The 24,133-nt window shown below is 41.7% G+C and overlaps 1 protein-coding gene across 1 annotated transcript in view; it reads left to right on the top strand.

The window, feature by feature from the left end:
- The window catches only part of PLPPR1 (phospholipid phosphatase related 1), a 223,561-nt gene that overhangs the window by 33,551 nt on the left and 165,877 nt on the right, over nt 1-24,133 (top strand). The window contains exon 3 of the mRNA XM_033918704.1: nt 1,237-1,344. Within this exon, the coding sequence (XP_033774595.1) occupies nt 1,282-1,344 (63 nt within the window). The 5' untranslated portion in view covers nt 1,237-1,281. The remainder of the gene's footprint in view (nt 1-1,236; nt 1,345-24,133) is intronic.

Below are 24,133 nucleotides of genomic sequence, written 5' to 3'. Positions count from 1 at the left end.
TAAAGCTACAAAAAATTTTGTTTTTTTCTGAATTAAGTTTCAGTCTACAATCAGTTATCCATTGCTCCATCAAATTTAATACCTCTGTTGCTTTAGGGATGACTTCAGAGATTGAGAGGTAGTGAATGGAATAATGATCGTCCACGTAACTAAATACCGTATTTTCACGTATATAATGCGCGCGTTATACACGATTTTACAAATCGTGCATAACCATGCGCGTTATATGCGTGAGCGCGTTTTACAACTTTTTTTTTACATAGTTCCCCCCACCCGATGTCCGATTCACCCCGCAGGACCGCTCGCACCCCCACCCCAAAGGACCGCTCGCACTCGCACCCCGAAGGACCGTTCGCACCCCCACAGCCTCCCCCCCCCCCATCATGGAGAAGCTCCTACCGTTGTCCTGCTGCTTCCTCTGCCGGCGGTCCCGGCCCTTCTGTGAGCCCTGCGTCTGCTGCTTCCTCTTCCGGCGGTCCCGGCCCTTCTGTGAACCCTGCATCTGCTGCTTCCTCTTCCGGCGGTCCCGGCCCTTCTATGAGCCCTGCGCCTGCACTGCTTCCTCTTCCGGTGGTCCCGCCCTTTCTCTGACGTCGGGTGAAAGGAGAGTCGGGGTGGCCAGAGGAGAGTCGGGGCGGGCGAAAGGAGAGTCTGGCGCTGACGGAAGAGTCGGGGCGGCATGCACGGTATAAGGGTGTGCGCGGTATATAAAAATTTCTTTACATAAATTTGTGTTCCCCGCGCGCTATACCCGTGTGCACGTTTTACACGGGTGTGCGGAATATGAGTGAAAATACAGTACTTTTATCCCCAATTGGGACAATTGCTCACCTAATAATATATAGATATTAAAAAGCAATGGGGATAATGGTGACTCCTGTGGAACACCAAATGGATTACTCCAAGTACCAGAAAGATCATAGTTAAAACATATTTGATAGGTGCAAGACACTTATCAAGTACATTTTAACTATGATCTTTCTGGTACTATGGCTAATATACTGTAGATGTGAGTGCCTAAACATTTGATGCATTGAAACGGGGTTGTGTTAGTATTCTATAATGGAGTCTAAGCGCCTAGGCTCTATTACTGAGCAGGTTTCTACTGCTCAACTTGAGATGCCTAAATAGAAATGCCAGTTTAAAAAAATGATTCATTAGTGAATGAAGACATAGATGATTGGCAATTGCACATTACCTGTATGTTTGTCTGTTTTGTTTCTGGTACTTTTTTAGGTTTTGAAGACTTTAAACATCACCATACACAAAGTCTGAGGAGAAATGGCTATAGGGAGCAACACTCATCGAAGTTATTCCATTATTCCGTGCTTCATATTTGTGGAGGTAAGATCTTTCCAATATTGTGTTAACACTCTTTAACACAACTTCTGAAAATAAACTTTTAAATGGCATTACTTGAGGAGGTGATTTTTAGAACAGTTGTGCAGCTCCCACATGACTAAATAACAGCATTTCCATGTGTAAATGGCATAAACCTGTAAATGTTGATTTTATAATGCTGAGGGATGCATGGATTTTAAGGAGAGTGTTCTGGATTGGATTACGTGGTTATAATAATTATACAAGTATACCTGCTCTGAGGCAGGTGAAAATGTCATCTACCTACTTATTTAGATTCATGATTGAAGAAAAAAATTGTGCTTATTTCAGGGGTATCAGCACCTAACACCCCCCTCCCCAAAACAAAAACCAAAACAACAAACAATACATAGTCATTTCACATATTTTATATTTGGTTCTTTTCGTATATGCACTTTTGTGAAATAGCACTTACACATGTAAGTACTAGGAGAATCCTGTGTATGTTGTGAAATTGTTACCTATACATGTAAAGCCCCATATGATGGGTTTTTTTGTTTGTTTGTTTGTTTTTAGGACATGTAATTTTGCTAAATAGAAGCACTAGCTGTATGTGCCGGTAAATACACATCTTTTACAAAGCCACAGCATTCAGAAGGGACTTTTTTTTTTTTTTACAATTCTCAGGGAATTGTAAATGTCCAACCTTGATGTTTCAATTGCTATGAAGGTGTTCTATGCAAAATGGGGTTTCCCAGGGCCTATTGATTAAAGTTTGTTTCCTATTTTGCATCTCTAGGAAAAAAAAAAAAAAGTAATACAGCCCTAGTCCAGGGAATATAGGCTCTTAACATGTGGTCTGAATACTCCAAGGTGCATTTGACACAGTAGATCATGCTATGTTCTAACTTAGAATAATGGGGAAATTCTTTTAGACACGTGGGAAACATTGAAATTTATTGATAAATTAACAGATATTCTGTTAATGAAATCTACTTTTCAGTCCCTATGGCTAAACTTCAAGATTCACATAGGCGGTGCTGGGATCTCCTGGAAGAATTGGATGCAGGCAGGTATTCATACATTAGAAGATGTTATATCTAATGGGAAACTGCTTGATTTTTCACGACTGCAACAATCATTTGGTATTATAAAGTCTCAAAATTATAGGTGGTTGCAGTTGAAGCAGGCCATTCAGAGTGGGTTCCCTGATTGGCAGAATCTCAAAAATCATTATAGCTTTCAAGTCCTATGCTTCGAGACAAATCTTTTAGGACATCAGGCCGCCCAATGGTATAAATTAATTTCTGAATTTTTGAATAAAAACCAAAAAATAGTCTTAGAGACATTTGGAGCATCGAGAGATAAAACAGTATATTTCTGCATCTCGATGGCCACAAATTTGGACTTGGAAGTTAAAATGTACAGTGTCAGCATCTATGACACAAACTTGGTTTTTCTTGTTACATAGGATTTTTTGGACCTCAGTTCGTTTACAAAAGAAAGACAGTTCTAAGTCTAATAGATGCTGGCATTGTCATGTTAACATAGGGACCTTGGATCATCTGTTGTTCTATTGTCTATTGACATTTAATTTTTGGAAGTCAATTTGGGGACAAATTAATCTTGTACTTGAGGCATCAATTCCGTTAACTTGTGAAGCCATAATTTGTGGTACTATATTACATCTTAAACCGTCTTTGGATTGGTATAAATGCCGGCTTTTCTTAATAATGACAGGAACTGGATGAATTGCGATAGACTTAATTACACATTTTGGTGGGCAAACTTATGTTCAACTTATAAGTATAAGAGAATGAACGTTGAATGTTTAGGACATAGTAATGCATTCAATAAGGTATGAAGTCCAATGACTACATATATAGGGTCACATTATAACCTACCTCTAGTTCTATCTGTACCCCTCAATCCCCTTATCCTCCAGAAACCTATCCAAACCTTCCTTGAACCCCTGTATAGATTGTTACTTGCTGCTGTAAAAAAGCTTCTTCCATATTGCTTTGCAAGTTTACAAATTATGCTGGACTGTTATGTCTAATCAAAATCATCAAAAATAAATGGGTAGCATGCATTTTTACTCTTTTCAGCTATTTAATGCAACTGTCAACTGACAGAATACTGCTTTAATCTATGTACCGGTAGTTTATTTAACCAATGTTCAGCTGCTTAGATGACTTGATCTTTAAATGGCAAACCAGAATTTGAAAGAGCCCAGTCTGTCAAAAACTGATTTAAGATAGCTGTGTATAAACCAATAACAATAACACATTTGTTTTTGCCTATAATTGTGCTTCTGACAACATGATATAAGGCCTTTTCAGTAATAGCTGTAGAGTGGATGGTTTTGCAAGGCATGCTTATGTCTGACTGATATTTACGAAGATGATCCAGCAGTGTACAATGGCAAAAAATAAAGCAGAGCTGTACAAGCCGAAAGCAAATAGTTTAAAAGGTTGAAAGTAACTGCCCCCCCCCCTCCAAAGACTTCTAGGATTGGGCTAAGTGTAAAGCAAGAAATATTAGTGCTAAAAAAGATATGCAGATAAATTGTTAAGAGATGAACATTTTTATAAAATGTAAATACAGTATACTGTAAATATAAATCTTTGACCTTAGTTTTCCATCTTTAACTTTATTCTAACATGTAAATCTGAATAGAATTCTAAATCTGCTTTACCCAGATCCCCAGCCATGAATACTGCTGTCACAGCTTGGGTTTTTTTTGAAATCATTATTTTTTGGGGCAGAAATTCATTAGAAAATGCAAGTTATAGATACCCATGGGTATGTTACCAAACCATACTAAGTAATTAATATAGGGCTTGGACTGGAGTTGATTGTAGACCTCTGTTAATGTTCACTGTATGCTAAAACCAGCCAACATGGTAAAATAGTAGAATAGTACAGGTAGGAGCAAGATCTGGGCAGGTCATGGGTGGCACTGATAACTAAAGTACAGGAAAGTACCATACACTGTCACAATTACCAATACTGGCATCATTTTGAAAGAGTCTTTAGGGTAGGGGCAAATGAGAATTGCTCCTAGCCCCAATGCCCCCCCCCTAGATTCCTGGAGTGTTAGGAGGGTGGTTGAGGCGATGCAGGGGGTGGGAGCTGCTGTGTGAGGTTGCGGCAGCCACTTTAGCAGGTGCTAACAAAGGGGCAGGAGCCAGGGGACCGTGCTCTTGCCTCCGATGACCCTGCCACTGAACCACCAAGTATTTAGGTAGGCCAGGGGGGCCTAGCTACATATGGGAAGGGGGTCCCGGTGGGGGTCCCCGAGTGGTAACTGACCCCTCCCACCCAACAAAGATCTGAATGAAACAGTACATACCTGTGTCTAGTACAGCATCACACAGGTGTCTTAAGTAGCCTGGTGGGAAGGCTAGTGAGCCATAGAGAGGAAGACCCAGATCCATAAACCACTCTAACCACTACATTTATGGTAGAAATTGTGAGGCCATCAAAACCTACCAAACTCTACTATGCTGCCATATAGGTGCTATTGGGATTATAGACATGGGGGGGAATAGTAGGTTCTGGGGGAGTTTTGGAGAGCTCATAAATTATAATGGGGTTATGGTGAGATGTGCATCTGGCACCCTTTATGTGAAGTTCACAGCAGTGCCCTCTAAGGTGTTCCTTTGTTCAGTTGGTATGTCAGTGTGGTCAGTTACAATGCTGACCCCACCCTTGTCCAAATGGTCTGGAGTTGGTCCATTTGAACTATGATGTTTTTGTGGTCGAAAATGGCCAAGAAAGTTAAACGTCCTGAGGGCCAAGATGTAGACATCCTGCCAAGAAGTCTAAATAGGTAATTTAAAGAAACAATTTGGACATTAGCAGTTATGAAAATGGATATTTCCTTGCCCCAACTTTTGAACATCTTGTGGGAAACATCCAAAGTTGGACTTCACATTTCCTATATTTAATTTATTTCGGCTATTATTATTCAAGAGTCTGGAATTTGTGCTTATATATGCAGATAACATTCTCCTGTTGACCAAGGTTTCATCTGAAACAATACATCTTATCCTGATCCCGTATTGATAAGGTTGCCAAGTGGTTTACAGATAAACACTTAGGGGTAAATTCTCTATTACTGCGTTTATTTTAGGCGTGCTTTAGGCGTCCGATGTAAGTGAATAATTACGGAGTTAAGGGTCTTAATTAATGTTAATTGGGAAATAAACGACACATAGACGTCCCTAAGACGTAGTTGACGGACTGACGTCTATAGAAAGCTGTACTGCTATTATTCTTAGGGTAAAGCTATATCCCACTTTCCCTTCCCCTCACCAGCTCTCTGACTGGGAAAATTAATAGCATACACAGATGACTGAAAGCATAATATAGGTTTATTCATACAATTTTATAATAATGAAATCATGCAGTAAGGAATCAATAATTTGTTACCATATATATTGCATCATCACTCCGATATCGGGGGACCAGCGAAACATCGGAGGCAGCGCATTCATCTCATATCAGCATCACACGGCTCTTCAGCAGTGGAGAAGTCCCGATTCCACTGAGTTCTGCCTGTCTTTTTATGCCCAGATTATGGTCAGGATCCGGTTTATGCATATCCTGCTTTTTTCCCCCCCCCCCTTCTCTCGATTGAATCATCCATATCCTGTTTTGACTAAATCTGGCTCGCCAGGTGCAAGTTATCTTTCTGAACTCTAGTTCCCCTTTTAAAAAAAGAAAGTTGTTATTTGGTATTAGGATCCTTTTAGTAGAAGATGGTTTCTTAAACAGCCATTGTTACTAAAAACAACTCTCATATCATATATATCCCATACGTATCACATTCGGTCCTTAACAATGAGTGTTGTATGTAACCATCATCACTTTTTGTTGTTTACAACAAATGCCATATGCCACATAACAATTCCAGATAGATAAAATTATTACCAGAATAACAACTATTAACAGAGGATGGATGATCCAATCCAGAGTCGTTTTGGCTGAAGGTGAGTATCCTAAAAATATATCCCACCAATGATGTGAAGTAGCATCAGCTATTCCTGACCCTATTGTCACTATCGAGTCTGCTGCAATAGTGGTGGTAAGCTGATGAGCCATAATACTTTGATTTAGGTATCGGATGGCACTCTGTATTTTGGTTGATTGAGTTAATATTTGCTTAAATCTGGTCAAATTTAAATCCCAATTTGGAACATCCCATTTAGTGCTATTCCAAATGATAGCCACGTTCTTATCCACATCGGAAGTTAATATGAATGTGTCATTTTCCCAGTGTAATACTGAAATGTTATGAATACATCCCGAAAAAGGCACTGCCATTCCTGGTATCACTGGTTGATCAGTTACTACACATACCACTTGTGGTGCTATTTCGACCATATACCTATAGGTTATTGGCATAATAGTCCATTCACATTTGTTTACAGTATTTTGCAATAAACATGGCTCATATACAGCAGATTGTAATTTACAAACTTTTCCATTTAAAGTGTTATCACAAAAAGTTAAATCATGGGTACGATTATACATATCTATCACCTGTCCATAAAAGGTGGGGGTCCAAAAGTGTTGATTAGGAGCTGACCCAATTAGTAAAGGCATCACTATGTATTTACACATTATACTCTGTTTGGTTACATTGTAAATGGTAAAATACCCCTGACATAGGGTTTCCTCACACCTTATCCCCGAACTAGGTATTTGTAGCCAATGGCCTGCACGGATTACATCAGAAAAAACGGTCCTCCACACTTGTTCATTTGCTGTCAAAAGTTGTGTTTGAAAGACATTTTTCTGTTGTTGCTGCTGTAATGTTTGCAAAGAACATATAGTCTAATTGATTATGTGAGTAATATTACTAGCATTAAAAAGATCTAACATATCATTAGTTAAAGCATCATTAATTTTACTTCCAGGTGCTACAATTTTGTACTGCCTGCCCTTTCTGTTTCGTATTTAATTCTGGGAACACAGTCTTTAATCAACATAAAATTGACACATGGGCAGTGACATTTACCACTACTTGACTCTGATATAGGGCATAAAAGATATACCCTCTTCTGTCATTGTGAGGGCCTTTCCATATGTCCACATTAGTTGTGATGTTAGCTATTGTACATCTCTGTCCTTTTTCACAACTAAACTTTTCCTGTTGTCGTCTGCTGGTAGCACTTCTCCATCCCCATTGAAATCGAGCATTGTCATCCAAAACCAGACGCCTAGCCGAAGTCCATCCTTCTACGTGACCCAAAGATACGATACCAAGGACTGTGAATACGCCTAGGACGATTAGAGTTTCCTGTAAAATTAAACACAGTATTACTCCCGTAGGTAACATTTCTCCTGTGGGACATATTCCCATTTTTCTACACCAGGCCTCATTATCAATAGCGTACGGTCTTGTCCCACTGCTATCACCTCAGCAGGAGAAGGGGGACCATTTCGGTTGCTAATCCATATTTTGGCCCCAACATTTACAGTATTTGTGGATCCAAACCCTTTTGCCCCCCTGACCGTCAATTCTGTAGGGGCTGTGGTTTCTCTTACCGGAGCTAAATATATAGGAATTAGCAACAGTTGTGCAATTCTTTCTCCCTGTGCTATTATTACCTCCTCCGCACCTAAGTTAATTAGTATTACCCTAACCTCCCCTTGATAGTCAGCATCAATTACCCCTCCCAAGACAGTTATTCCTTTTGAGGCATAACTGGATCTGGTTACCAATTGCCCATAATGTTCTTTCGAAATTTTTCTCTGTGTTCTCCACAGCTCTAGTGGTGGAATGTGGTACTGCTGGTAGTGTAAATCCTGGAAGGAAAGCACATGTTCATTAACAAAAAGAACAAAGAAAAGAAACACATGAAACATTTTCCCCTCTGTTAAACATGACTAGTTCTTGTATCGCAGAGTCACAGTCTCTGTGTTGAATTGTTGAAAAGATTCAAAAAAGGGTTTTTTTTTTCTGAAACACAAAACACACAGATTAAACAGGCTTATTTCAGGGTCCTGTGGCACCAAATATGGCCACAGGAAAATTTAAACAGGCAGACACATTCTCTACATGGTAAAATTAGACTGTCTTTTTCCTAACATCAGGTAATTATTCTCAATCCATATTCTTTATTAGGTTCCTATCCTGAAGAGCTTACTTGTAAAAAGTAAGCAAAATTTCAATTCCGAATTCATCCACTTACATAAAAGTTTATTATAATTATTCTTTTCCGGTAACAAGGTTAACAAGCCTTTTGTTTCACATTTATTTTAATTGTATAGGTACTTAACCTCTACTTTTGTTAATCTTTTTATTTTAAACTTCCCAATTTAATTTTAAAATGCATTTAAATTTAATTACTCCCTAATCATACATTTCGGGCAATGCACACTTTTAAACCATGCAAGGGCACAAAAATTCATATTACAAAGGCAAGGAAACTTTTTTCCTTAACATATTTCACAAACCTTTCTCCCACATTCCAATTCCAATATAACAATTCAGTGTTAAAACCCATCTAGCTGTTCAAACTTCTTTTATCCATTCACTTATGGCAAAATCCACCTCATTTAATATCACATCCTGATTTCTTCTGACCCTGCATTACCTTTCTTTCAACATTCTGATAACCTTTTTAAAATATAAAGAAACAAGGGAAAAATTCAGGCTACATTAACATATTCGTTTTTTTTTCTTGTTCTCGTACAGAACTTTCAGACGAACAGCTCCTAAACTACTAAAATACCTTAATTATTCTTAACAGCACAGATCTACACTGCCAAAACTCTTTTGAACTTAAATCAACATACGCAAACATTCTTTGTTTCTTGAACATCAAAAACAACAAGAACTTTTCCCCACGGCTGATCGGAATTCCAAACAGCATACATTTCCCTGTGTATGCTCGTAAAGTTTTCATTCTAAAAATCTAAAAATCCTCCTGCTGCTAACAAGGTAATTGCAAGTTACTACATTTGAAATCCACAATATGTTAATATTTAAGCACATTTTAAAGATCGATACCTATTTCTGAAAGATATCTCAGCAGCTCAGACAAAGAAAATCTCCATACTGTGGAATTTCCCTCCTCTTCTTTTTATACTTATATTGTGCCACTTTTACAGCTGCTCTTTCTGCTACATCCTGATAATGTTCCAGTTTATCCTTTAATAATTTACTATTACATTCCAGCACCAGACACCGTCCCTCTAATTCTAACCTACTCTGTTCTACTCTCCCTTTCTCATTAAGTGCCATCTGCAACCGCTTGTGCACCCCACGGTATGCAGAGGCCAACACCCAACTCCTTCGAGCCAGGGTAACTGCTTCACCTGTTTTCACAGGGATTGTTTCAAGTACTTGTACAACATTCTTTGGTTTAAGTGCCGTCTGCAACCGCTTGTGCACCCCACGGTATGCAGAGGCCAACACCCAACTCCTTCGAGCCAGGGTAACTGCTTCACCTGTTTTTACAGGGATTGTTTCAAGTACTTGTACCACATTCTTTGGTTCAAATTCCCTTAATTCCTTATCCCATGATTCCGCCAATCCATGATTGGCCATTTCTGCCGCTATTATTTCATACGGGTCCCCGGTCCAGCCAGGTATCCCTGCAGGTTCTTTTTTAGATTTCTCCTTACGCCGGAAAATTGTTCGGTCTTATTTAGGGAGATCCTGCCGACTACGCCAATTAATGTACTGCTATTATTCTTAGGGTAAAGCTATATCCCACTTTCCCTTCCCCTCACCAGCTCTCTGACTGGGAAAATTAATAGCATGCACAGATGACTGAAAGCATAATATAGGTTTATTCATACAATTTTATAATAATGAAATCATGCAGTAAGGAATCAATAATTTGTTACCATATATATTGCATCATCACTCCGATATCGGGGGACCAGCGAAACATCAGAGGCAGCACATTCATCTCATATCAGCATCACACGGCTCTTCAGCAGTGGAGAAGTCCCGATTCCACTGAGTTCTGCCTGTCTTTTTATGCCCAGATTATGGTCAGGATCCGGTTTATGCATATCCTGCTTTTCCCCCCCCCTTCTCTCGATTGAATCATCCATATCCTGTTTTGACTAAATCTGGCTCGCCAGGTGCAAGTTATCTTTCTGAACTCTAGTTCCCCTTTTAAAAAAAGAAAGTTGTTATTTGGTATTAGGATCCTTTTAGTAGAAGATGGTTTCTTAAACAGCCATTGTTACTAAAAACAACTCTCATATCATATATATCCCATACGTATCACAAAAGCATAGTCCCGTCTCCAGCTCTGGACGTGGGCATTCCGTGGGCGTTCCGTGGGCGTGCCAAATGGGGACGCTAGATGAGCGCTACCTGAGCGAGCAACTGCGTCTAAATATCGTGTATTATGTAGACGTAAGAAACCCTAGTCTAACTTGGATTTCAATGCCGTTTCAACTATCGTAATTGCGGCTCTTTGTTAGACGCGAGGCAGACGTCCGCTGTGTTTTTTCATCAATAATTCCAATAGTGAGTTTGAATAGGTAATTTTCATCTTTTCTCTGTCCTAATAAATATAATGACACCATAACAATGGAACACATTATATTGCATGGATAACAAACCACATTTCTGCCCAAACAATAATATAATTTACACATGGCTTTTACAACCCCCTTTTTTTTCTCAACAAACAGCACTGCAATCGGCTCTCTTTTGAAAGCAAAGAAAAAACAGCACACATTATCAGCACTTAAAAAGAGAATAAACAGATACACACCTTAACATTCAGCTTCCCTCATTGCAAAATGGAGGTCTTCAGTTGCACAAAACTGACCTCATTGTGACCTCATCATTCTGCACCTTCAAAGTAGTATGCCACAATTAAAAGATGTGCTGGGTGTAGAACTCACAACCTCTGGATGTTAGGAGCACAGGCTCCTAACACATAGGCTCCTAACACACAGAGCTACAGCTGCTTCTACTTAGGTCCATCTCACCACCCTTCCATATCATACTTGACTGAGCTGTCTATGCTCATTAGCGATCATATCAGGATGAACTCAAATAAGTTTAAGCAAAGGAATGCCTAAAGATTTGGAAGGTTTTCAAGTAGAAAACAAATATCAAATATGTATTAAAGAATTGCAGCACAAATGACGCTGATCGGTAAGGGCAAAAAAACACCACTTTTCCGGTATGACGCCTAAACGGAACAGATTACTTACAGTCATATATCCATTAGTACAGTGCTTAGAATGAAGATTAGCGTGTGAGAAAAATGGAGCTTCACCTCACATGCATTCAAGCACACTTGGGAATATGGGTTTGGGGCTCAGTGAAAGCAGCGCTTTTAATCATTGAGCTACCACTCTTTTGTCTCAGCCTACTATGACATTATAGCTAAACTCCTTTTCCCTTAGCACTTCACTAAGATATGATATGACAAGGGAGCCAGAGACATTGGAGCAAAAGTTGCTGTAGCTCAGTGAGGAAAGGCACTCTCTACCAATCATCTGGGCTTTGAGGGTTCAAATCCCAGCCTGTATTTTACTTGTGGCATATCTACCTTCCAGGTGCACTTTGATGATGCTTTCCACTTCTTATAGGAGTTGAATATAACATTACTGTACAACTTTGCTGTGTAGCAGAAAAATAAACTTTTCCCCCTTCCATGCTAAGAATTTGAGTTCAACTCATCTTATATTTCTCCTTTTAAACATGGCATACTTTGTTAGTTTTTATCATGGTAAAGTATACATTTCTGAAATGGTGAAGAAACAATAATATACAACTGCAGTGTTTTGTCTCACCAAACTGCTATAAGCACAAGAAAGCATTACTAGGTCAACACGGTAATGCTCCTGTTCTGAGCTCTGACCTCTGAAACTCCCCGGTTTGACTCCCACCTTTGCTCATTTTAATAAGGTCCTAGTTTTTTCCTATTAGCTCTTATAACAGGGTCTACATGGTGGACTTTGCCATTTGTAAGGCGCACATTTCCCTTTCCAGGCAAACCTATTTTCAACTTACCATGGCTCGGACATCCTAAGCAGTGATGAGAAGAAACCTTTCCTCTGACAGCAAGATGACATTTGTGGATTGCCTGGTTAATGTGCTCTCATCACTGCTTAGGATGTCCGAGCCATGGTAAGTTGAAAATAGGTTTGCCGCAAGAGGGCATGTTCCATCCTCTCAACACACCCTCTCAATACCTGCACCTCTTCCAAGAGGGCAGAGTAGGGCTCTATCTCCCTGACCACCCCCTCCTGAGGCTGGTCGGGCTGCTCCTGGGGGGGAACAGCAAGGAAAGGGGGTGGGATGGGAACAGGAAGGGCAGGAGAGTGAGGGGAAGGGCTATGGGTGGGGGAAGGGGAAGGTCCAACAGGGGATGATGGTGGTGGTCCTGGAGGTAGTGGTGGGGCAGGCGGTGGGGGTCCAGGGGGCAGTGGTGGGGCAGGCAGTCCAGGGGGCAGTGGTGGGGCAGGCGATGGAGGTCCAGGGGGCAGTGGTGGAGGTCCAGGGGGCAGTGGTGGGGAAGGCGGTGTGGGTGGTCCTGAGGGCTGCCAGGCCTCCTCCTCCTCTTCCCTCTCCTCTTCCTCCTCCTCCTCCTCCGCCGAGGACCAGGGTGGGGCTCCCTCCATTAGTTGCGGGGCCTCCTGAGGGGGTGCCTGCGCTGCTGCTTGACAAGAGAGAAATAGGATACAGTCAGATATGTCCACAACACTTTTGAACATGACATTCTTTACTACGTTATTTTCTTCAAATGCTAATAACAGGATGCAAAGCACCTACTCCACTGTAAACATCAAAATGTAGCGTAAGTAAGTGAGGCAAGTAGAACACCATTGTGACATGTCACACCATTGTGACATGATATCACAATAGCAGCTTTACTGCAGATTTTGTGATTAAGAATGGTTTACAGCTACTCAAGCATTTTCATCTATTTATTCTGGTAGGCTGATCACAAAGAAACACACGCTGGACTCATTACTCACCGGTTTCAGCGCGCAATTCCTCCCTCACCCCCTCAAGGAAGGCTCGCTCCTGGCGCCTCAGCAGCCGCCCCCTTTTCCTGAGATCCTCAACCTGGATAATAGAGAGAGAGAGAAAGAACAGAGAGGGAGGGATATGATGAGTGCCATCTAGCACTGTGGCATAACATATTTACTTAAGTATTGACCTCTATAAGCACATAAAAATGGAGTATGCTGCCCTCCAAGAGCCCCTATCCGCTTTGCTGCCTGCCTCCACCCCCTTCTGCCACATGTTTTACACGAATGTATTCACGTACTCCAGCATTTTCCCCTTTCTGTGCTGGAGGCATCGCTATCTCTCTACTATACCTGGGACAGTGGAGGGGGGGGGGTGAGGTGACATGGCCAGCATCACAAGGAGGAGTGTGGGATTGAACTCACAACCCCAGGGTGCTGAGGCTGTAGCCTATCAGCACTGCCCCACATTACAGAATGTCCTGGTGAGCTTACAATCATGCAGCAGGGGCAATAAAATAGTTTGGTCAGAAGGAGCAGCGTGGCTTGAAACCCCTGACGTCAGGGTACTAACGCTGTCACTTTAAACGTCATGCCACTATCTCCCTAGACCAGCAGATTGATACTGGAAAGTTGATTTCAAGATGTTTCTATTACAAATGCGATGTTCATGACCCAAAAATTAGTTGTGTGCATGTTGTGAATGGAATAGATGCCTTATAGGAGCTGAATTTGTCATTTAAAATCCTACTACTGCTTCTTTGGGATGTGCTTTAATTTCAGTATTCAATGTAAAAGATTTATTATGCACAATTGTAGTTTTTAAAAGGAATCAAGATTTACCCACAATAACATGACCAATTTGATTGAGACAGGTTTCCATCATCATTACATGATTATTTGTGAGGGCCTGACTTGGAATACTTACTTCCCTGGGACATGAGGCTCTTCTGTTATACCGCCGGGTCAGGCGGGTCCAGGAGTTCCTGAACTGCAGGTATGACCTGTGATGGCCTGCCACTCTAAAAAAGTGGTGCTCATGGACCAAAAAGAGCCTGGCCAGCAGCCTGGAGTCCTCAGTACTGAAGTTTGGCTGTCTCCTGGCAGCCATTTTAGGAGAAATAACTGCGTATGAAGAACGGGTGATTCTATGACGTCACAACGCAAAAAAACGCGATGACGTTTTTGTGCCGCTTGGGCGTGCTTGCAGCGGCCGCTCCGCGCTACATCAACACTGTTGATTACATCCTAAAGCACGCCGATATCGCTGTTATACAAAAAAGTATAGCAGAACGCTTAGAAGCTTACCATGTAAACCTAATGAAACTTCACCTCCCCCAAACACAATGACAAGTTATAAATTAAATAAATGAAGATTGGGAAGTGAGGTTCACATATTTTAGCTTAGCTATGCATGTTAGGGTGGGTGAAAAAAAATGAATATTATGTCTTTGGTAACCTTAGTCAGGACTTGAACCCCTGCCCTTTGGAAGATACATGCAGTGCTTTTAAGCACTTGAGCTATGTTGGGGATTTGGGAATGGGAGTCTCCAGAAATGACTTTAGGTACAAGCTTAGAAGCTTACCATGTAAACCTAATGAAACTTCACCTCCCCCAAACACAATGACAAGTTATAAATTAAATAAATGAAGATTGGGAAGTGAGGTTCACATATTTTAGCTTAGCTATGCATGTTTGGGTGGGTGGAAAATAAAAAGAATATTATGTCTTTGGTAACCTTAATCAGGACTTGAACCCCTGACCTTTGGAAGATACATGCTGTGCTTTTAAGCACTGAGCTATGTTGGGGACTTAGGAATAAGAGTCTCCAGAAATGGCTTTAGGTACAAGCTTTGACAAGGGGTAATCATTGCAAGTATCTACAGGTGTATTTGATCTGAGACCATCCAATGAACGTCCAAAACGATTTCAAAATTCTAACGGCTTCTATGACGTCAGATGCTACTTTATGGTTAGGGTTAAGGCTACAGTTAAGTAGCTCGGTAGCTCAGTGAGTAAACGCGCTGTACCAATCATCCATAGGTTGTGAGTTCAACTCCCGGCTTATCTTTTACTTGATTATAACTTTTACTTGATTATGCTGCAGGAGTGTGTTGTTGGGGTGTTGCAGGGGTGTCTAGGATGACAGAGAATAGTCACTTGCATTTTCAACAATGCATTTGAATTTCTTAAGATGAAACCTTAATGAGCCGGGGGAGGAAGGTCACCGCAGCCTCGCGCCTCAGATGAAAAGGTTAATTTTTGAGGGACTGTATAAGCTGATCTGGGACAGTCTTCAGCGACTCGGAGCCCTCCTCCCGGCTGGGCAGAAGGAGGAGGCTTTGGCGGTGGTGGTTTTGGTGGTGAGTGAGGGCGGGAGGGGGGAGTCGCCTGGCTGCTGCATCTGCACTCCTGCTGGCCACAGACCTACTGATCACAGAGCAGAGATCACAGAAGCACGCAGGTATGTGCGCATGCGCGGCTAGGGTTTTATTATATAGGATATACACCTATCGCATCTCATTTTCATCACAAACACATTAACAAGACTATACACAATACATTACAAAGTTGAGCTTGGGTTTGATAAAATAAACAGCATAATTTTGACTCTGTATTACATTTATTGAACCATTCTTAAAAATATGGGTGTTGCATCCATGACAACGGTGCTTTACACCATTGAGCTACCAGTCTTTTGCCTCAACTGACTGTGATATGATAGCTAAGTAGAGTATACTTTAGCACATCACTAAGGTATGCTATGACAGGGGAACCAGAGACACAGGTGTAGGTCAGTGAGTAAAGGCACTATATCGATCAGCTGTAGGTTGTGAGTTCAACTCCCAGCTTGTCTTTTACTTGTGGCATATCTACCTTCCAGGTGCACCTTGATGATGTCACAATGAGATCAGCATTGTGCTGCTTGCTACTTCCTCTTCCTGTGAACTAGAAGCCACATTCAGGTCTAATCTGTGTTTTGATTCTGTTTCTAAGTTGGGCCAGTGTAAGTTATGGGATTTACCTTTGTTCTGAAGAATGAGCTGATTGTTGCAATGTTTTAAGACTAGGAGAGTGTTCTTTCGAGCAAGATATCACTTCTAAACTATCCTCTCTGAAATAATGTCTCTTGGAAATCGAGAGAAAGCTTATTGGATGACTTAGGGTGCCTTTCCTGCCAGTCTTTGTGGAACTTAAACGAAGTTTATATGGTGTTCAAAGTCCTATCCTTTCCACTTCTAATAGGAGGTGAGTATGACATTTATGTACAGCTTTTTGTGTAGCATACATCTACCGGTTCCCACCTTCCATACTGATAATGTAAGTTCAACACCCACTCGGTACGTTTCATCTTCTAGTTCTCCTTTGAAACATAAAATATTTTTTTTCCTTGTATTGATGGTAAACTGTACAATTCTGATATCCTAGAGGAAAAAGATACAACACAGCAGTGTTCTCTGTCTGCCATTCCCTACCTCACTGATATTGCTAGATCAACTAATATATAGTTTACAAAATGGTATACTGTGTTTTAGTTATCTTTTTCATCATCCTATACTTACAATGCTGAATGAGTGATAATAAAGAGTATAAATAAAGTATAATCCAAAAAAAACAAAAAAAAAAAAACGTACCCACGTCTATCACGGGTCCATTGGAGACGTCTTAATGACGTTTCAGAAACCTGCGTCTATTTTGCGCGAAGAGGTTATAGGAACGTCTACCGCACGCCTATGTACCGTTTGATTGACACTTGCGTTTGCCGGACGTCTAAAGCACGCCTATGTTAGACGTACTAATAGAGAATTTACCCCTTAATATTGAATATGTCTAAACCATGGCCTGTTGAATTACAGCATATCAAACTGGACGCAGATGTTACAAATACCAACTACTATGAGTATCAACTATGTGCTGCATCTGAAGTATTACTAGGACCTCCATACACACATTACTGAGGTCTGTTTTTTTCTCCACAATTTTTTTGTAAGAGTGGGATATGTGTATGGAGGTTCTAGTAATACTTCAGAACCAGTACATAGTTTGATATAGCTGTTGAATAATGGTACACCATCAAAAGCATGCAGGACAATTGCACCCTGACAATTCCGCTCCAACAAATGCACGCATGAAGGAAGTAGGGTTTTTGATGTGAAATTGTAAGTGTAGTGTGTGTGTGTGTGGGGGGGGGGGACGGGGTTGCAGCAATCATGACATTGAGACTGCTTTGGCATCCCCCGAACGAGAGCGCATTTCTAGTGTATGTGTGTGTCCCCCATACTCCCCTGAGAGCAGAAGAGCTGGGCTTTGAAAGGAGAGCGCGACTTTTAAGTCTACTGGGGGGCTTCCACCTCCAACCCCTAAACAGGAGCACGAGCAGTTGTAAGTGTAGTGGGGTGTTCCACCCCCACCCCCCTCAGAGCGCAGAAGGCCTCAGAGTGGTAACGCGCATTTGCCCTGCATGCAAATGTCAGGGCATGATTGTTGGCGCGCCAATGTCCAGCGCGCTTTTGATGGATCACCTGAATAACGGCATGTGGATCATAAGAACATAAGAATTGCCGCTGCTGGGTCAGATGTGTGGTCCATCGTGTCCAGCAGTCCACTCACGCGGTGGCCCTCCGGTCAAAGACCAGCATCCTGAAACTAGCCCTACCTGCGTGTATTCTGGTTCAGCAGGAACTTGTCTAACTTTGTCTTGAATCCCTGGAGGGGTTTTCTCCTATGACAGACTCTGGAAGAGCGTTCCAGTTTTCTACCACTCTCTGGGTGAAGAAGAACTTCCTTAAGTTCGTACAGAATCTATCCCCTTTCAATTTTAGAGAGTTTCTCTCATTCTCCCTACCTTGGAGAGGGTGAATAACCTGTCATCCATCTTTAATCCCAGTCCTGATAGGACCTCATTATTATGATAGATTACAACTTTCCTTTACATAACAAGTCTTGAGTAGTTAAGAAAGTTTTTTCTACTGCATCAGCTGTGCTCCCTTAAATCTTATTTGGATAAGCCAGTTCTATATACTTTAATTCATGCATTATTAATGCATTGACTATGGTAATGTGATTTTTGCAGGCTTTTTAGCACCTGATTTGAAATGTTTGCAAACTCTACAAAATGTTGCAATAGAGTATTTGCATAGTCCTGCCAAGTAGATGATGTTACAGTAATCCAGGATGCTTAGGACTAGTGATTGGACTAGGTCAGGGGTAGGCAATTGCAGTCCTCGAGAGCCGGATAGTGTCTATTCTGTGTAATTTTGTGGATGTCAGTTTCAAGTTTATTAGGTTTTTATATACTACCTATCAAGGATACAAACCATGCTCGCAGATGGCCTTTTCCCGCAAGACCTCAGCAAAATCGTTGTCACCCTGATCCTAAAAGACCCTAAAGGAGCTACGGATCAACCATCCAACTACAGACCCATAGCTTCAATACCACTCTATATCAAACTAATGGAAGGCCTGGTAGCCAAACTCCTCACCAACTACCTAGAAGACCACAACATATTCCACCCTACACAATATGGTTTCAGAACCAACTACAGCACAGAAACACTACTTGGTTCCCTCATAGACACAGCTAGGCAACACCTCAGCACAGGTAGAAAAATGCTGATTTTACAACTGGATCTCACCGCAGCATTTGACCTGGTGGACCACAACATCCTACTACAAATACTAGATGCAATAGGAATCACAGACAAGGTACAAACATGGTTTCAAGGATTCCTACAATACAGAACTTACAGAGTAAAGTTGAACAAAAAAAATTCAGAACCATGGTACAACCCCTGCTGCGTACCACAAGGATCTCCACTATCCCCAACTCTCTTCAATCTCTACATTGCATCCCTCGGCACCTGCCTGGACAATTTAGGCGTAGCCTCTTATAGCTATGCAGACGACATCACCATTCTCCTTCCTTTTGACCAACCAACGTCCTCCATGACAGACACACTACACAGGACACTTGAAGCAGTAGCACCATGGCTGAAAAATCACAAACTGAAACTGAACCCAGACAAGACAAAATTCATTCTCCTCGAAAATAATAAAACCCCCAACCATAACAAATCTAGTAATAAACTCAATCACATACCCCATACAACCCACTCTAAAACTTATAGGAATGACGATAGACAGAGGCTGTACTATGCAGCTACAAATCAACAAAACAATATAAAAATCATTTGCGGTCATGAGAAACTTGAGGCAAGTTCAAAAATTCTTCGACAGAACACAATTCCAGTTATTGGTCCAGTCCCTAGTCCTAGGTCTTCTAGACCAGTGGTTCCCAACCCTGTCCAGGAGGACTACCAGGCCAATCGGGTTTTCAGGCTAGCCCTAATGAATATACATGAGAGAGATTTGCATATAATGGAAGTGACAGGCATGCAAATCTGCTCCATGCATATTAATTAGGGCTACCTTGAAAACCCGATTGGCCTGGCGGTCCTCTAGGACAGGGTTGGAAACCACTGTTCTAGACTACTGCAACATATTCTATTTCCCCTGCCCCGCAACCATGATTAAACAACTACAAACAGTTCAAAACACAGTGCTAAGACTTATCTATTTACTGAGGAAACACGACCACATCACAGCGGCATACCTAGATTCACACTGGCTCCCAATACAAGCAAGAGTACAATTCAAATTCTACTGCCTACTATTTAAAACCATAAACAGAGACAGCCCAGCCTACCTAAACAACCGCCTAATCCAAACTACCTCAGCCAGACATAGGAGAACCCATAAACTGTTCACGCATCCCCCAATCAGAGATGTCAAATGAAAAAAACTGTACAATGGCTTTCTAGCCACACAAGCAGCATAACTGGACTACCAACTCTCCAATTTACTGATAACGACCCCAGACTACAAATCATTCAGAAAGAAATAAAAACCATGTTATTCAAGAAATCCTTGAAGACAAACTAACAACGCAAGACTCATCCCAATTCTCTGAAGTAACTCGCTCTTCTCTTCAATTCCTCTGGAAATGGCCAGATAACTTATTTTGTAATCCACCTTGAACCGCAAAGTATTGGCAGAATAGAAATCACTAATGTAATGTAATGTTATCTAAGCGGTTTTACAATCAGGTACTCAAGCATTTTCCCTAATTGTCCCAGCGAGCTCACAATCTACCTGGGGCTATGTCATGCATGTGACAGGGAGGACGATTGTAATGTCATCAGCATAATTGTAATGGGAGACATTCAGACTACTGAGTTGATCTCCTAGGGAAGCAAGGTAGACATTGAAGAGTAAGGACGATAATGGAGAGCCTTGTGGGATGCCACAGTTACTGTTCCATGACTTAGATAGTGTGTCTCCAATCTTGACTTGGTAGCTGTGCGATTTCAAGAAGTCTTTTAATCAGTTCAGTACTCTTCCAGATAGTCCATAGGCATCTAGACAGAATAGCAGCAGGTCATGATCTATAAGGTCGAAAGCGCTGCTGAGGTCCAGTTGGAGAACAAGTGCATTTAGACCCTTTTTTAGTATGTTGTATAAATCAGTGATAAGAGATGCAATAACCGTCTCAGTACTGAATGATTGTCTAAAGCCTGATTGGGAGTCATGGAGTAATTGAAAATGCTCCAAATGGTTCATTAATTAAATTTGCAGTACTCCCTCCATCAGTTTTATGAAAAGTGGGATTAGTGCAATAGGTCTGTAATTGTTAGGCGAGAGATGGTACTTTTAAAAAATATTATATGATGGGTCTGATAATGATGTACCCTTTATTTACAGGAAAAGTTCCTTTGTTTAGCAAGTCTGTTAACCAGAAGTAGAGATCTGCCAGGAACTTGTCTGAGGCTTTAGACCAGGGGTGCCCAACACGTCGATCGCGATCGACCAGTAGCTCAGGAAGGCAACGCGAGTCGATCGCGGAGCCCATCCCGGGCTCCATGATAGACTTGTGTTGCCGTCCTGATCTACCGGGCCGATCAGCCTTCCTCTCCAGTGTTCTCTCTAGGGCCTTTTAGCTGGGCGGTCCGCCCAGCTGTCATCTGCTGCTGCCGCCGCTGCTGAACATTAAAAAAAAAACAAAAACCCAGCTTGGAGATTTCAGCCCATAGCGAACTTATGCTCCGTGGCTCTAACGTGTGCGTGCCGGCTTCCCTTCTCTTCCCTCCGAAACCGGAAGTTATGTCCTGGGGGGTGGGGGGGGAAAGGGAAGCCGGCACGCACATGTTGAGAGCCCTGAAGCAAGCGTTCGCTATGGGCTAAGGCGTGAGACAGGTTAATGAAGCATTTCCTCTTCTTGCTGCCGGGTCCTGCCTACTTTCTGTTTCCGTGAAGGCAGGACCCGGCAGCATTTCCCCCAACAGCTCGATCGCGATACTGGTCGGCCGAAGCAGGGAGAGGTTGGGGCAGCTTTGGCTTTTGGGCCTGTTATTGGTGGCGGTTTGGGGCCTGTTATTGGTGGCGGTTTGGGTCCTGGTCCCAGATGGCAGTTTGGGTCCTGGTCCCTGATGGAGTAGCAGTGGCTTGGGGGAGGGCAGGGAGAAAGAAAGAAAAAGGGCAGGCAGGGAGACAGAAGGAAAGAAGAGAAACAGAAAAAAAAGAAAGGGAGGCAGAGAGAAAGAAAGGGCAGGGAGAGAGGAAGGAAAAGTTGGGGGAGGGAACGAGGTCTAGAGGAGAGGAAGCATACAGGCTAAAGAAGGGAAGAAAGATTGGATGCACAGTCAGAAGAAGAAAGTGCAACCAGAGACTCATGAAATCACCAGACAAGGTAGGAAAAATGATTTTATTTTAAATTTAGTGATCAAAATGTGTCTGAATTTATATCTGCTGTCTATATTTTACACTAAGGTCCCCTTTTACTAAACTGCAATAGAGTTTTTTAGCGCAGGGAGCCTATGAGCGTCGAGAGCAGTGCTGGGCATTCAGCGCAGCTCCCTGTGCTCTAAAAACTGCTATTGTGGTTTAGTAAAAAGGGAGGGGGGTATATTTGTCTATTTTTGTATGGTTGTTAGTGAGGTGACAGTGCATAGAGTCATCTGCTTTGACCTCTTTGAAAAACCCTGGAATAGGAATGATAATTAACATTTTCTATGCGTACAGTGTGCGTTGTGTTTTTTTTTAATTTTATTGTTGGTAGATCATTTTGACTTGGTCATTTTAAAAGTAGCTCGCAAGCCCAAAAAGTGTGGGCACCCTTGCTTTAGACATTAGAGCAGGTATTTTTAAAATAGCTTATTTTTAAAATAGGAAATTGAATTGAGACCGATTGGAGCATTTGGGTTGGTGAAGAAGCTCCAGATCATGTTGGCTCAGGATGCAGGAATTTTTGAATTCAGTATGTTAGTGAGGTCAGTAGAGTGGCTTGTGTTAAGGGAGGCTCTTGCGGTTTGAATTTTGGATTGAAAATGGTGGGCAAGGGTGTTGGCAGAGGAAGGTGTGTCGGTGAAGGGGTTGGTTAGAGGTATGACATCAGTCAGGTTGTTAACTAGTCTAAATAACTCCTTTGAGTCGAGACCATGCTGGTTTATTCAGGAGGAGTAGTAATTTTTTGTGTTTCTTTCAGTTGGAATTTGTATTCTCTGGATTTCTCTCACCATTTCAGTTTAGTGTCTTCACCTTTTCTCTTGATCCATGCATGCATCATACTTGACGTTTCAGTATATGCAGCTCTTTGTCAAACCAGCTGTCTGATTTTCTTGGGCATTTGAGTTTGAGCTGTTTGGGTGCAAGGCGATTTATGGTGTAGACGCTGAAGGAGTCTCAGTCGGCCTAGAAGTCGTCTGATGGGTGGTCGGCGAATTTGGTGTCATAACTGGACCAGAATGCGGCCTCATCAACTGGTCCTCTGGTTAGGATAGCGGTTGGAGGTATGGTTTTGTTGGTTTTGGATTTAAGCCAGTTAAATTTGAAATTGTTACCAATTGCCTTCTGAGAAGGAAATAGGGGGTTGAAGAGGGCCTTTGGAAGAAGTGACAACAAGGACTAGGTGGTGGTCTTTTATGTGGAATTGAAGGGTAACCAGGACCAATCTAAGTCCTGTAGAAAGGAGAGTAGGTCAGAGACCAAGTTGTAATTTTTTGATTCCAGGTGAAGGTTTAAATTCCGAAATAATATGCAGTTAAGAGAGGCAAGTGAATTTTTGAAGTTGTGAAAAATGTCCTTTACATAGGTCCAGTTTTTGGGCATCACATAGAAGAGAATGCAATGAGAGAAGTTTGTAGACTAGGATTAGACAGCTGACAAGCCAGAATTTCGATGTTATTTTGTTGTTCGAACTCCAGTAGGTTGATTTGGTTAGAGTCTTTTACTATGAGAGCGAAGCTACCTCCTCATTTGTTCTTTCTACATAGTGATAGTGTTTTGTAGTATGGTGGACAGAAGTCTTTGATGAGAGGGTCTTCTGGCAAAGGAAGCCAGGTTTTAGTGAGTGGGTAAAGCCTGTTAAAAATTGCACTTGGCCAGTTAAGTGCTGATAATTAGCACTTAACTGACCAAGGTAACTACTTAAATGGGACTACATAAAGCACAGTCCTATATTTATGCAGCAACCCATGGCCAGTTAAGTTTTGAATATTGACTTAACTGGCCATGTGAATATCCAGGAATAACGCTGGTGGTGGCCATCAAAATGCTGATCGCCACTGACTAAATATGTATCCCCTATTGGTTAATATTAAAATTGCAGTGGTCAGCATTTATAAAAAAAATTATGACCCTCAGAGGCAGAATAAACCATGGATATTCAATGCCAAGCTAGGTCTACACATCTGCATGAAATATTGGCTAGGACTTGCATAAGGATATGTAGCCAGGACCCAACTCTCACCCCCCCACCGGGATCTCTCATCTGTCCCTCCCACCTCC

Source organism: Geotrypetes seraphini, chromosome 1, assembly GCF_902459505.1.
Source record: "Geotrypetes seraphini chromosome 1, aGeoSer1.1, whole genome shotgun sequence".
Classification (NCBI taxonomy): Eukaryota; Metazoa; Chordata; class Amphibia; order Gymnophiona; family Dermophiidae; genus Geotrypetes; species Geotrypetes seraphini.
Note: the sequence above shows the minus strand (reverse complement) of the source record. Positions and strands in the feature narration are given on the sequence as shown.